Source organism: Homarus americanus, unplaced genomic scaffold (genome assembly GCF_018991925.1).
Source record: "Homarus americanus isolate GMGI-L3 unplaced genomic scaffold, GMGI_Hamer_2.0 scaffold47003, whole genome shotgun sequence".
In the NCBI taxonomy this organism is placed as follows: Eukaryota; Metazoa; Arthropoda; class Malacostraca; order Decapoda; family Nephropidae; genus Homarus; species Homarus americanus.
The window spans coordinates 16,533-30,241 of record NW_024752271.1 but is presented as its reverse complement, the minus strand read 5'-3'; the positions used below and the strand labels follow the sequence as shown (position 1 = coordinate 30,241).

General features: G+C 40.7%; 2 protein-coding genes across 2 annotated transcripts; both read left to right on the top strand.

Annotated features, from left to right (window-relative positions):
* The first annotated feature begins 9,557 nt into the window (after window positions 1-9,557).
* Window positions 9,558-10,199, top strand: LOC121855023 (protein ZBED8-like). The gene has a single exon (XM_042349857.1). It carries the CDS (start codon window positions 9,558-9,560, stop codon window positions 10,197-10,199), a length of 642 nt encoding a protein of 213 aa, XP_042205791.1.
* Window positions 10,200-10,459: 260 nt separating this feature from the next.
* LOC121855022 (protein ZBED8-like) lies at window positions 10,460-11,194 on the top strand. The gene has a single exon (XM_042349856.1). It carries the CDS (start codon window positions 10,460-10,462, stop codon window positions 11,192-11,194), a length of 735 nt encoding a protein of 244 aa, XP_042205790.1.
* The last annotated feature ends 2,515 nt before the right edge of the window (window positions 11,195-13,709 follow it).

Sequence of the window (13,709 nt, the reverse complement as noted above, 5' to 3'; positions counted from 1 at the left end):
AATCATGAACTCTGATCTAGAAAAACTGAGAAATACAGAGAGACCTGGCAGTTGTAGCAATAGTAAATATGACAAATTTTGTGATGAGAGATACCTGTATGGCCAGCAATAAAACAAAGCCAGACAATGTGATGTATTCGTGGCCAGAATTAGGCTAGGATACAGACACATCTGGCAAGTTAGTAACGCTGTATCCATACCGAAACACTCACCATGTAAACTTTGTGTTAAACCTTTAAAGCATACACTTGAACACTATATTATTGAATGTGACACTGTGAAAGACTTCATGCCACCTGGCTTATTGTATCATGAACTTTGTAATTACTACATTGAATACGGGGGTGCTTGGGGACATTTTTGCTGTGTATCCCAAATTTGCTAGCCCACACTGATTAGTTTTCAATTAGAATATGACGTCCAGTGTATATGAACCACTGTCTTGCATGGCAGCGAACAGTGACATCACCTACATGACTCTGACCTATATGTACTGCTAATGAATATGATGTATATTTTTGTGTACGAACCTCTGTCCTGCATGGCAGTGAACAGTAACATCACCCACATGACTCTGACCTATATGTACTGCTAATGAATATGATGCATTTCTTTGTGTACAAACATCTGTCCTGCATGGCAGTGAACAATGACATTACCCACATGACTCTGACCTATATGTACTGCTAATGAATATGATGTATATTTTTGTGTACGAACCTCTGTCCTGCATGGCAGTGAACAATGACATTACCCACATGAATCTGACTTATATACATTATACTGTCAATGAATATGATGTATTTTTTTGTGTACGAACCTCTGTCCTGCATGGCAGTGAACAGTAACATCACCCACATGAATCTGATCTGTGTATATATATGTAGGTATGTGTATGTGCATGTATATATGTATGTATATATATATATATATATATATATATATATATATATATGTATAAATTTTATTGTGTCACGGAACCTCTGTCCTGCATGACAGTGAGAACAGAGAACTTCACCCACCTGAACATGATATCAGGTCAGGTATGTGTCCATCATCATATCACCAGTATGTTAGAGAAGGAACATATAACATAGCTCAGTTACTAATATAGTATCAAATATATATATTACTATGACCATAATATAGTATATGTAAATCCACAATGAAATCACGATGGATAAGATAAATAACTTGTTTTTAAAATGGCAGACACGGGAAAATGGAAACAACGGAGCAACTTAGCTTCTTTATTCAAGCTCATTTCAGAGGAACCACCATACATGAAGACAGGCCTTAAATATACAGGGGGCTCAAAAAAAAAGGTAGGTTATAATGATGACATCCAGAAGTATCCTCACCGTAGTAAAGATGAGTGGTCACGGGGCTAGAGAGGCAGGAAAAAAAAGGGCTTTGAAAGGTACGCATACTAAGATCAAAGGAACGAACCGCAGGCTTGGGCTCTGATTTATGTACTATGCGTGTGACTGACCACCTCAGTTTATTGACGAAAGGTCCTAACCAAAGAGATTCCCAGAGATCGTCTGGACCAGATGAGTTGAAATAAGAATCCAAGCTGGGGTGAAATGGTCAACAGGCAACGCCAAGGTTCCTGCCTTCAGATTCCAGGCGATGTTATACCAATGAGAGACGGACCCGTGGTCAAGCTGATCCCTGACAAATTCAATCATGACAGAAGGTACCTTAAACTGAAACAGGTATTCCTAATATTGGTATGGTAGTATACGTGAAATTAATATTTAGCAGATACGGGGGCGAACTAATGATAAATTCTTCCGATTCAAATCTAAGTGCAGGCGTGTCTGTTACAGAGGAATGAAGGAAAAGGTGCGTAGGGTTTCCAGTCCTGTGTCCATGTATCCATCCTATGGATGTATTGAATAAAGACGATGCTGGGGCTGTTGGTTTGTCCAGGGATTGAGACCCATGGTAAGGGGCAATTGCATATTACATATATATAATTATATATATAGATCTATATATGTATCACTTTCAGGGTAGCCAGCAAGCCGCTCAGTAATAAAATTGTTTCATGATGTTAGGCAGTTATGTGAATAGAGGCCATCAGCTATGGGGTATTGTATATTAAGGAATTAACAAAACATTCTGAGTCTGGTTGCTGTGGTAGTGTTCGCTCTTGCCAGGAGTCAAAGAAGTAGTTATTGAACCTCTAAAATGGCTTTCAAGGCGAGCCTGAGGGTTGATATATGCCACGGAAATGGGAGAGGCATAAGGTGTCGGTGGAAGATCTGCGATCGTCTAAGATGACGGGCTTGGCGGAGAAAGTGGTTCTGGCTGAAGTCACCAGCAACAATGAGGAGGTGTGGTAGACAGTTCACCAGATGCCCGTCAGGTCAAGATGCACTGAAACAGAATAGGCAAACGTTCAGTTGTTTATAGAAGGTTGTTAAGCGATATTTTCGAAGGGGAGGGCCAGCCCATAGGAATGGCCGTTGGGGTTCAGCATAAGACCCCAGTGACAACAGACAGGCCAGTTAGGGTGTCATACCGGAGGATCCCTCCAAACCAGGTACCAGAGGTGAAGCAGCACATTAGCTAGCTGTTAGATCAGGGAGTAATTCAGCATAGTGAGAGTCCGTACTCTGCCGCCATTGTAGTAGTGAGGAAAAAGGATGGGAGGCTGAGGTTGTGCATTGACTATCGTGACTTAAATAAGGTCACCGTACGCGATGCGTTTCCTCTGCCTTGGATAAATGAAACTCTAGAATCTCTGACGGGGGCCCAGTTTTTCTCAACGTTTGATCTGGCGGCGGGATATCACCAGATAGAAGTAAAACCTTCAGACCGTCCAAAGACTGCCTTCAGCACAAGCTTCGGACACTTTGAGTACAGGCGACTGCCTATGGGATTGTCAAATAGTCCGGGAACCTTTCAAAGATACATGGAGTGGATTTTAGGGGATAAGATTTTCTCCTCATTGCTTGTATACCTTGATGATGTGATGGTGTTTTCAAGTACAATAGATCAGCATATAGTCAGATTGAGGGAATTATTTTGCAGGATGAGGGAGAATAACTTATGATTTAAACTTAAAAAGTGTGAAATAATGTCTTCCAAAGTAAGTTATTTAGGATATCAGGTGTCAGCTGAAGGCATCACAGCTGATCCTGAGAAGATTAGGGTAGTAAGAGATTGGCCAGTCCATCAGACGGTGAAAGATGTGCGGTCGTTTGTAGGGTTCACATCATTTTATAGGAAATTTGTTAAAGGGTTTGCCCAAATAGCTGCTCCACTGCATGCGTTGATGCATGGGAAATCTAAGGATCGGATAGATAGTGAGTGGGGAGAGGAACAGCAGCAGGCTTTTGAGAAACTGAAAGACAGGGTGACGCAGACACCGGTGCTGGCTTGCCCAGATTTCACTCAGGAGTTTATATCACTGGGCTGCATTTGAACAAAAATTCATGAGGTGCTGGGTTTATAAGCTGCAGTTTTGATTTTGCTGTGATCCAATATCCATTTATTTGCCCAATCAGGTAGATTTTATATACATGGATTAGGAAAAAATTTTATTCTTAAACATGTGCAAAAATTTTGCAAATTGTATAAATAGAAATGTAACCAAACACATAGGACCAAAATATTCAATTACATAGATGCCTTTACAATCATTACTTATGGATGTCGCTTTATTATCTTCTGCAGTTGGTGAGTTAGGACTTAAGCCGGAAGCACAGTTACTGGAAAGTAGTGTACGAAAGCCATCTTGATGTAACCAACTTTGTAAAAAGAAATCTTGGAACAGTAGACGTGTGCTACAAACTTTAAAAATCAGCCATCAAAAAGTGTTCAAGAAACTATCCATCCTTTACTTATTGAGACAATATTTCGTGAGTAAGCTTCTCATTCTCGACTATCGCCCAGAAGAGGTGCAGATAATTATTAAAAAATATTAACACTTCAGAATACACAGTATTCGGGACATAATCCCTATAGAAAAATGTCCCAGATGCCTCGTATGGCACCCTTGGCACTCCCATTGAACAACAACACAGCTTTCAAGCATTTCATTGATGCAGTAATAAACAGGCCACTTGATGATGATTGTTATTATTCCCATAGCTAAGCAATGAGTCCACTGGTGCAATAGCACCAAGTGAAGGTTTCCTTGGTCAAAACCTAACAGAATGCGAAATTCCTTGTCCACGGTTACGGACCAGGTAAATGTTGTTCCTGGTGCTAAGACATTGTGTTCGCAAAGCCGTGATCCTAGTAGTTGAGCTGACTCCTTAAACAAGCCATGTACCACTAGATGAAAAAGAAATTTAATTGTGAAAAAATGCGCCCGTAAAAAAACACGGACATATACTCTTTTCCTTAGCGTCACGGCGGACATTTAAATGGCCGGCGAGCACGTGGGTGTATTTAAATGCATCGTAAGGGCATTAAAACTGACCGAAATCTTTTCTGTGAGGCTTGCCAATGTCTCGGATGATTTTTTTAATGAACGAATATGAGGACCCCATTTTGAGCGAAAAATGCCAATATTTTACCTGAATCTCCGCTTAAAATGCTATAGCACAAAATTCTGACCTGATTGAGCAAAATGGATAACATTTTTGAGATCAGCATGCAAAATACACCCAGAAAAGCTTAATAATACACAAACCTCAAAAACTATGCAGGGCAGTGTATTAGAGACAGATGCAAGTTTTAGTGGGCTAGGTGCGGTGCTGTCCCAGCAGAATGATGGCAGGTTGCATCCGGTGTGCTATGCAAGTCGGGGTCTGAGGAAATCAGAACGTAACATGAACAACTATAGTTCTCGTAAGTTAGAGATGTTAGCACTCAAGTGGGCCGTAGTAGATAAATTCAGGGATTATTTGGCGGGGAAACATTTCACGGTCTATACAGATAACAACCCACTCAGTCACCGAGAGAAGGCTAAGCTGCATGCCGTGGAAAGTAGGTGGAATGCGTCTTGAGAGTTACTTTACTTACAAGAAAGCCGGGAATAAACAACTGTGGCGGATACCTGACTGAATCCCGGGAACTGAGGTTATACAAAAAGGTCAAGCTTGTCGTGAGAGGAGACGTTAAGGACGAAGGAACTGTGGACAGATGGATGGCTGAAGGAGAAGAGGCATGAACTATACTCAAAAGGATGATTTGTGGGAGGCTTATCAGGACGAGGTCAGTACAGCCCAAAAAATTCCTAATTGTACCGAGTGAGGAAATCCAATGACGTAGGAAAAGGTTGTCTGGCATATTAAAAGTGCTTTGTTAGAGCCTACAGCAGGGGGAGATGGTACTCTGTCGCGTCATTCTGCACTGTAGTTATGCTGCACCGCTAGGTCGAGGGGGTGGAGGAAGTAGTGTTTTGCCCAGATAGTGCTTGCTGTCATGAGCATATCCCACTAGATGGCTGGGCAGTGTCAGAGCTTCTGCCGGCAGATTCCACGTGATTGAGCGACGTTGAAGGCGTAGACGTTTGTGGACTGAGTACTGTTTGCCATTGGTTCTCTAGTGCAAGGGCCAGGCCAAAGGAAAGCATGTTTGTTTTGGACTGTGTATTGGTTTTGACACTGGTTCTCTTAGTTCAAGGGCCAGGCCAAAGGAGAGTATGCAGGATGTGGATTTGGTATTATTTTTGACATTGGTTCTCTAGCTTAAGGGTCAGGCAAAAGGGGAGCTTGTATGTTCTGGTTGGTTTTGAATTGGGCTAGGCAAGAAATGGAGTTGCTGGCAGCGAGTTGGAATTGGGCAGAGTTGAAGGTGGTTTCTAAGTTGTTCTCTCAGCACATGAGGACAGTGCTGTCTTTTTTTAGGGGGGTCGAGTGTTAGCGGAAGAGAGAAGGGGAGAAGAGAAGATGGGGATGCTACGTATAGCACGTTAAAGGGGTGAGATGCAGTTTCTTAGAACAATTCTTTAGGGGGGTCGTATGCATGTTTTTCTCAGCACATGAGGAAAGTGCTGTCTTTTTTTAGGGGGGTCGATTGTAATATTCAGAAATTTCAGTGTAATTTCAAACGCCGCGCCATTGACGATGCTGAGTTCAAGGTCGTCAGAGGGAAGACCGCACTCCGCGCTCCCCGCACGTAGCGAGAGGTTGTCGAACTAGGCCTATACGATATTAAATGTAATTTACCGAGTTAATAGGGACTTGAATCATGAAATTAAATATCAGTTATTAAATTGAAAATAATTATAGATCGTTTCCCAGTCTGAAAATGTTGCGTACGTCATAATTAAGCTGTTAATCTTCTGGTAAATAATTCACTCCTGAAGAACGTGAACCAGTGAGCAAGCGTGGCTGGGGAGTGGTGAGGCTGATCAAGGACCACCTCTGTGCTGTACCCAGGAGAGACGGATAGCGTGACCTGGTTCCTTCGTTTATTTAACATCAGTATTAACAAGTAAGTTTTATTCAATCTCAGACAAAGCTTGATAGGGCGGAAGGAACAAACGGTGATGTGAGACAATAGCTAACAGGCCAGTTTTTTCATGATTCTGTAGACCCCACGCGGTTTGATATCGTCCACTGGCGGTATGAGACACGAGTGGTGAAGCTAGCTGTATGACCGTCCACTGACCTGGGTTTGAGCCACCTGTTGAGTATGGTGACAGTTGGAGTGAACCCAGCTGTCTAGGTGACCAACTAACGACGTAACGATCGTTTGGGGTCATCAACTCTCCTCTACCTCGGCTCACAATACCACATATCTTCAAGCAGCTGAGTGAAAACCTTTTACTAACGGGAAGCTAAAGCTTCTCTCAACTGTACAAGGTCTGAGTGGCTCACTCCCTTCCGTTTCATGGATGTACTGGGGGAAAAGTGAAGCCAGCTGAGTGATACAGGTTCACACACTGGGACCAAGAGTCCAGTGGAACTTAGAGGTACATTTCCAAGGTTGAGAAAGGCTGGTTTGGGCCTTAAACTACGGGTGCCTGTTGGTTGTGCCTTAAAAAACTATGGAGTGCAAGTGGAATCTATGTGTTAGGTTAGGAAGCATGTTCACGGGTATTGGTGGACTCGGTAACTTCTTAATAATAGTGATAATATTTTTGTGTGTACTTAATACTATTTTTTCAGTTACTTATGTATGTTGTGTGCATTTAATATTTCCTTATAATTTCAATCTCAGGTTATAACCCTTGTTCCCCAGTGTAGTGTTTAAGTTAGGTAAGGAAGTGTGTATCTGTTGGGGTAATATAATTTTGCTGAGTGCCCTGAAGGCCTACTCAGGGTGGCGTTAATAAGTTCTATTTTTTTATACCATTTTCTCAGTGCTCGATATCATTTTGTTGAGTGCCCTTAAGGCCTATTCATTGTAGAGTTATTGATTGCCTATTTTTTTATAAAATCTTCTCAGTGATTGATATTATTTTGTTGAAAACCCTTAAGGCCTGTTTCATGTGTGCAAGCAACATTTCTTACTACTTTAAATTTATTGTTGTCTAATGAGGCATTGTCTGAATTTCTAATATATTCAATATCATGTATGACCTTTATTCCCCAGAGTAGTGTTTTAAGTTCAGGTTACGAGGTGCGCATATTGGTGTACCATTATTTGATTGTGTCTGTAGTGTTGGAGGGAATATAAGTGTCTAAATTTTACAGTGTGTCTCATTCATCCCAGTCACAGACGCTATCCTTCCACGGGTCACGGACAATTCATTTTGTTTAGTAAATTTAAGTGTTCTTGTGCTGGTTCGGGATTTCTCTCAAAGGGGCGCTTCCACTGCAATTACCATCTAATAATCTTTAATAAACCCCAAGTCAAGTGAGAAATTAAAGTCCAGTAAATTCCGACGGTTACATATATATATATATATATATATATATATATACAATCAACACCTCAACCACCCATTAAAACCCACGGCCCATAGCCTATGACTAGACTCTAATGGGGACTCACCACAAATAAAAAAATATATATATATATATATAAAAATATATATATATATATATATATATATATATATATATATATATATATATTACAGTAGTATTAACCCAAAATAACTGTACAGAATATACGTAGTCATTGTAGTTAATGGAAATGTTACCTCCGGAATGACGTCACAGCTAGGAGATCGTGCAGCGGACTGGGGCTGACAGTCTTAAGTGATCAACTCCCTCTTCCAGAGTTATTGATCAATTACCAGCGTATTTTGACTTCACACCACTTACAAAAAAAGCTATACACACGAGTGACATAAAGAGACACCTTGAAGCATAGAAAAAAATACAGGTATGGAAATCTCAATTGAAAATCTGAACAAATTACATAGATTTATCTGGTGTAAAAACAATCATAAAATTTGTGTATATTGATCAAATAAATATGACATCATAAAGCTACTGACACTTTTTATGGATCACAGGATAAGGTATAAAACGTGAGATAAAATAGAAATGACAATATTTACACTTTTCTCCAGCGTTTACAGAATCCTTTTGTCATGGGCTGCGTTGGGCCTCCCGCAGAACACATCCCAAATGTTTGTTTAGGTAGAGATAAGGTACCAGGCCGGCTGATAAGGGGAAGCCAGTGAGACCTCATTTTAGTCAGTTTGCTTTAGACCTTGGGTGAGAGAAGACCTCCTGCTCTGCGGACTTACACTTAGAACAGGGGCCATGCAGTCCTACCAGTGCTACGAGTCTGTGTGTGCAATTCCCCGAGATTGTTGTTAAGTCCAGCGAAAGTTAACTCATCCTGTAAAGCAGTGATTCCCAACGTGGGGCGTAGGGGGCAATTCAATAATAATAGGGGGGCAATATGAAAAATATAGTAATATCAACATTTTTTTTTATTTTACCCTATATGGGTAAAAATTATAAATTTAAAGGGTAAAATTGTAATTACAACCTAGCTGAGCACAACAGCTTGTGCAATCTAGTCAAGTGTTCACCCACTAATGTTATCGTGCATCTGGCACCAGCTATATGCGTGGCTTCTGACTTGTTTAACTTTGCAGTTCTTCATCTGCTGTCAAGGAAGAAGGTGAGTTTTAGTCAGCTGCTCAACGCTCCCACTGAAGCTAAAAAAACAGAGGAAACTAACTACAACCAAATTAAATGTGCACAATAAAGCATGGAAGCAGTATTGAATTAAACACAAATGCAAGTTTCATGTTGATATAGTTATCTGTCTCTGTTTTTTAGCTTCACTGAGAGGGCTGGTTAAAGTGCTTTTCATTATGATTATTGATCTTGTTATTCTCTGAAAATAATGCATAAAAATAATCATTCATTGATCTTGTCACAGTAACATTAATTTAAAACTGTGAATATAAAGCTCAATATTTACTTGAAATGGCAACTGCATATTGACATTGTGCCTTGTATGTTACAGAAGTTAGATATTAAATTTATTTTCCTAAGTATATAAATATTTTATTTTCACTTTTCAGTTACCCCCATGATGCATAAAATGAACAGTGTGCACGCCAAAAAAAAGTTCGCCAGTATTCAGATGAGTACTTGCTGTTTGGGTTCATACCAGCGACTCATGATGAAAGGTTGCCTTTTTGTCTGTTGTGCCACCAATGTTTGACTAATGAATCCATGAAGAGAGGTCGTCTCGAAAATCATTTGAAGGCAAAACACAGTATTCATGTTAATTCAAAACTGGAGTATTTTAAATCCCTAAAGGAGAAGTTTGAAAAAAGATCAACAATAAATTCATTGTTCTCTGCAAGAAGTGCAAGCAAGGATCGTGGTCTTGAGGCTAGTTATGAAATTTCTCTTCTCATAGCAAAATGTGGCAAAAATCATACAATAGGGGAGAATTTAATTAAGCCCGCAATATCAACTTTTCTGAAAGTAGTTCTTGAAAAAGATGACCAAGATCTCAAAAGCATGCCGCTCAGTAATAATACTGTTAGTAGCAGGATTGATGAAATGAGTTGTGATGTAGAAGTACAACTTGTTGAAAAATTAAAATATACAAATTTTTCAATACAGTTGGACGAATCAACTGTAAGATATAGTGAAGCTCTGTTAATGGCCTATGTAAGATATGTTGATAATGGAGAATTTATTGAGGATATGCTATTTTGCGAAGCATTAGAAACCACCACTATTGCAATTGATATATATAAGAAATTAAAAACATATTTAGATGATAAGCAGATACCAATGGAGAACATTATATCTTGTGCTGCAGACGGTGCTCCAGTGATGATGGGCAAGAAAAATGGAGTTTAAAATTATTGAAAGACGACAATCCCCAAATGTTGTTAGTGCATTGTGTTATTCATAGACAGAATTTAGTTTCCAAAAAAGTTTCCCCTGTTCTAAACGAGACATTGAATGCAGTTATAAAATGCATCAACACTATAAAAGCTAATGCCAAATGTGAGTGTCTTTTCAAACAATTTTGCAAGGATCAAAATGCAGACTATGTAAGATTATTACTTCATACTGATGTAAGGTGGTTATCAAATGGGAATTGCCTGAAAAGATTCATGGAATTATTTGATATTCTTAGTGAGTTCTTGGATGACAAACCTTATATGACTCTGTTACTGACAGTTGATGGTAAAGCACTTGTCAGTTATTTAGCAGATATATTTGAAAAACTCAATGTCTTAAATAAGGAGCTCCAAGGAACAAATATGACTCTTGTTAATTCAAAGGCCAAGATATTTGGCTTTATATCATTTCTGGAATTATCCCAAGAAAATATTTCTGTCAAAAAATTTGAACAATTTTATTGGCTGAATAAATGTGAGGTAACAGATGCTACTTGTCTTGTTATTGTGGAGCACTTAAAAATAATGGTAAGCGATTTCAACTTCAGATTTTCTGATTTGAAAGAAATTAATTATCCATCTTGGATGACTCAGCCATTGCTAGTGGATCTGTCAGATGTAACCATGGAGTATCAAGGAGAACTTTCAGAATTACAAAATGATGACTCGATTAAAGCCCTGTTCAAAATAAAAGGAACAATGATGTGGCTCTGTGAAGAAACACAAGCTAAATATCCAAATACAAGTAGTTTGGCAAGAAAACTACTGTTACCATTCCCATCGTCATACTTAGTGGAATGTGGATTTAGTGCTGTGAATGACTTATTACTGAAGAAAAGAAACCGACTGGATATCACTAAACGAGGCGACTTGAGATTGAAATTAACAAAATTTCTGCCTCGGATAAAATCTCTTTGCAGTAGACATCAGGCTCAAGGGTCTCATTAATTGATTGTAATTGAATTTATTTAATCTGATGGTAGATATGTTATACACATTATAAAATGGATTTTATTTGATTAAATTTGAAGTTAAACCCTTTAGTTTTATTTGAAAGATACAATTTTTTATGTTATACTTCTTCAAAACTGATATTGTTATATCATACTAAACAATTAACGGGTGGGGGACATGAAGAAATTTGTGATAAAAAAGTGGGGCATGGTACTAAAATGGTTGGGAACCACTGCTGTAAAGGAAGTGATCACTAGTGAGGGCCTGTTTGCTACAAGAGCACTCCAGGCCGGCCTAATAGATCTAAACGATTAAATCCCCAGGTTGTCATACTCTCCCTTATAACTTACGGTACTGTGGCGCGAATGTGAGTGACTGACCTATCCATGCAAATTATAAGTCCAGTGTATGGAATTGTGCCAAATAAACATAAGTGTAATTATCTGACCGTATCTGTGACCCCTCTATTATTATTATTATCAAAGGTAAAGACTGATTGGTTATGACAAAGTATAACCAATAACTTAGATGGATGTTGGAAATTAATGGAATTCATTAAATCATCATTTATCAAGTACACAACGCATTGAATGCCGGAAGCCGAGTGAAATTATACTTAGTGATGCACCATAATCTCCTGGGTGAGTAATCAGTGTGAAGGTATCTGAGTTCTACGGTAAGAAAACCGCTTTCTTGCATTTAAAACATAACAATTGGCGCCTGAACGGGGACACAGACCGTGGATAATTGCACAATTTTATCGCCCACACCTACAACATGTCAGCTCGTGCAGCGGCTTTTGAGGAAGCACGTGACCTCGTGCTGGATGGGGCTGAGGCGGTTGTATACATGGAGAAGGCTGAGGAGAGAAAAGACAAACAACGTGAGCATGAACAACTCTTAGCCCAGCTAGACTTTCAGAAGGAAGAAAAGAAGCAGGAACGAGAAGAGAGACAAAGGGAACGGGAGTTCCAACTGGCCTCAGCGGGAAGGAACCAAAATTCTTCTCCGTCAGGAACTCCCACTCAAAACGTCACTTATAAGAAATTTTCCCCAGATGCCCACCTTTAAGGCGGGCGAAGCCATGGAAATGTACATTTCCCGGTTTGAGCATCTCGCAGAAGCCTACGAGCTTGATGACAGCATTAATGAATTTGAGTTCCTGAACCTATTTGATGGGAAAGCTTTAGGGATTCTTCGACGACTAGAGCGTCTTGAAAATAAATTCCCTGATATGAAGTCTGCACTGCTGCGGGCATATGGGCTGACTACTGAGCAGGCCAGGCATCAGTTCAACAGGGCAATGTTGGAAGAAAATGAAACGGCTGCACAGTTCCGGGAACGTTTAAGGGACTATGTGGCTCAGTGGATGAGTAAGGATGAAACCCCTCAAGTCCATGGAAGGAGATATAGACTTGATGGTGCACACGCAGTTTGAAAGGTCTTGTCCTCCTGTACCTGTAGCTCAAATGAGGGCCAATGGAGTTAAGACGTCGAAGGAAATGGCAAGCAAAGCAGACTCTCATTTCAGCGCTTTCGGGTACCACACTCGGAGGCGGTGGTTGAACAGGGCGTCGGCAGGTACCCAACAAGGTCAACAACCTCTACAGAAACAGCCACCGAACCCACCCAGGCAACAGGGAAATAACCAGCAACCACAACCGCAAAGACAGCAACAGAAACAGCAGCAGAAGCAGTACCAAGGCCACCCGAAGTACCAGGACAGTTGGCGCCAGGGTAACAATCCACGATGGGACCGGCGGCAGGAAGCCGCCTTGGCTCAATTCGTAGGCCAAGGTGCCAGCATTAATAATCCACAAAGACACTAGCAGCAGGAAGCCGCCGGTGTTCAAACTGTGAGCAGGGAGTGGCCTGACCTTCCAGCAGGGCCGATCGTCATGCAAACTGAAGCAGGGGTTCATACCGAATCAGCTCTACCCCACCACACCTACTGACTAACTGCCGCTCCCACCCTCTCCTCGAGGGGTCACTCCACCTTTCTTCTTAAGCCAGGATACGCTGGAGGAGTTCCAGTGACTGCCATGCGAGATAGTGGGGCATCAGGCTGTATTGTCAGGAAGGAATTGGTGAAGCCACATCAATACACCAGAGCACAAGTAAGTGTTAAATTGGCCAATAGTTACATTCAAACGATTCCAGTGGCCAAGATTGAGGTGGACACCTCCTTCTTCTCAGGTTGGGTCACTGCAGCAGTCCTGAGGGAACCTATATACGATCTCATCATTGGAAATATCAAGGGAGCAAGAAACAGTTGTGCAGTGAAAGCTGCAACCCAAACTTCTTCTGCTGCTTTGACCCAAGTTAATGCTGCTGCAGTCACTCGGGGTATGGCTCAAACAAAACCTCGAGTCACCCCATTGGCTATTGTCACATCGTCTGATCTCATCAATAGTCAGGATGTCGTACAAGAGCAAGAGCATGACAGCACGCTCACTGCAGTACACAAGAATTTGATGGTTGGGACCATCAAGGAGACATTTGGAAATCG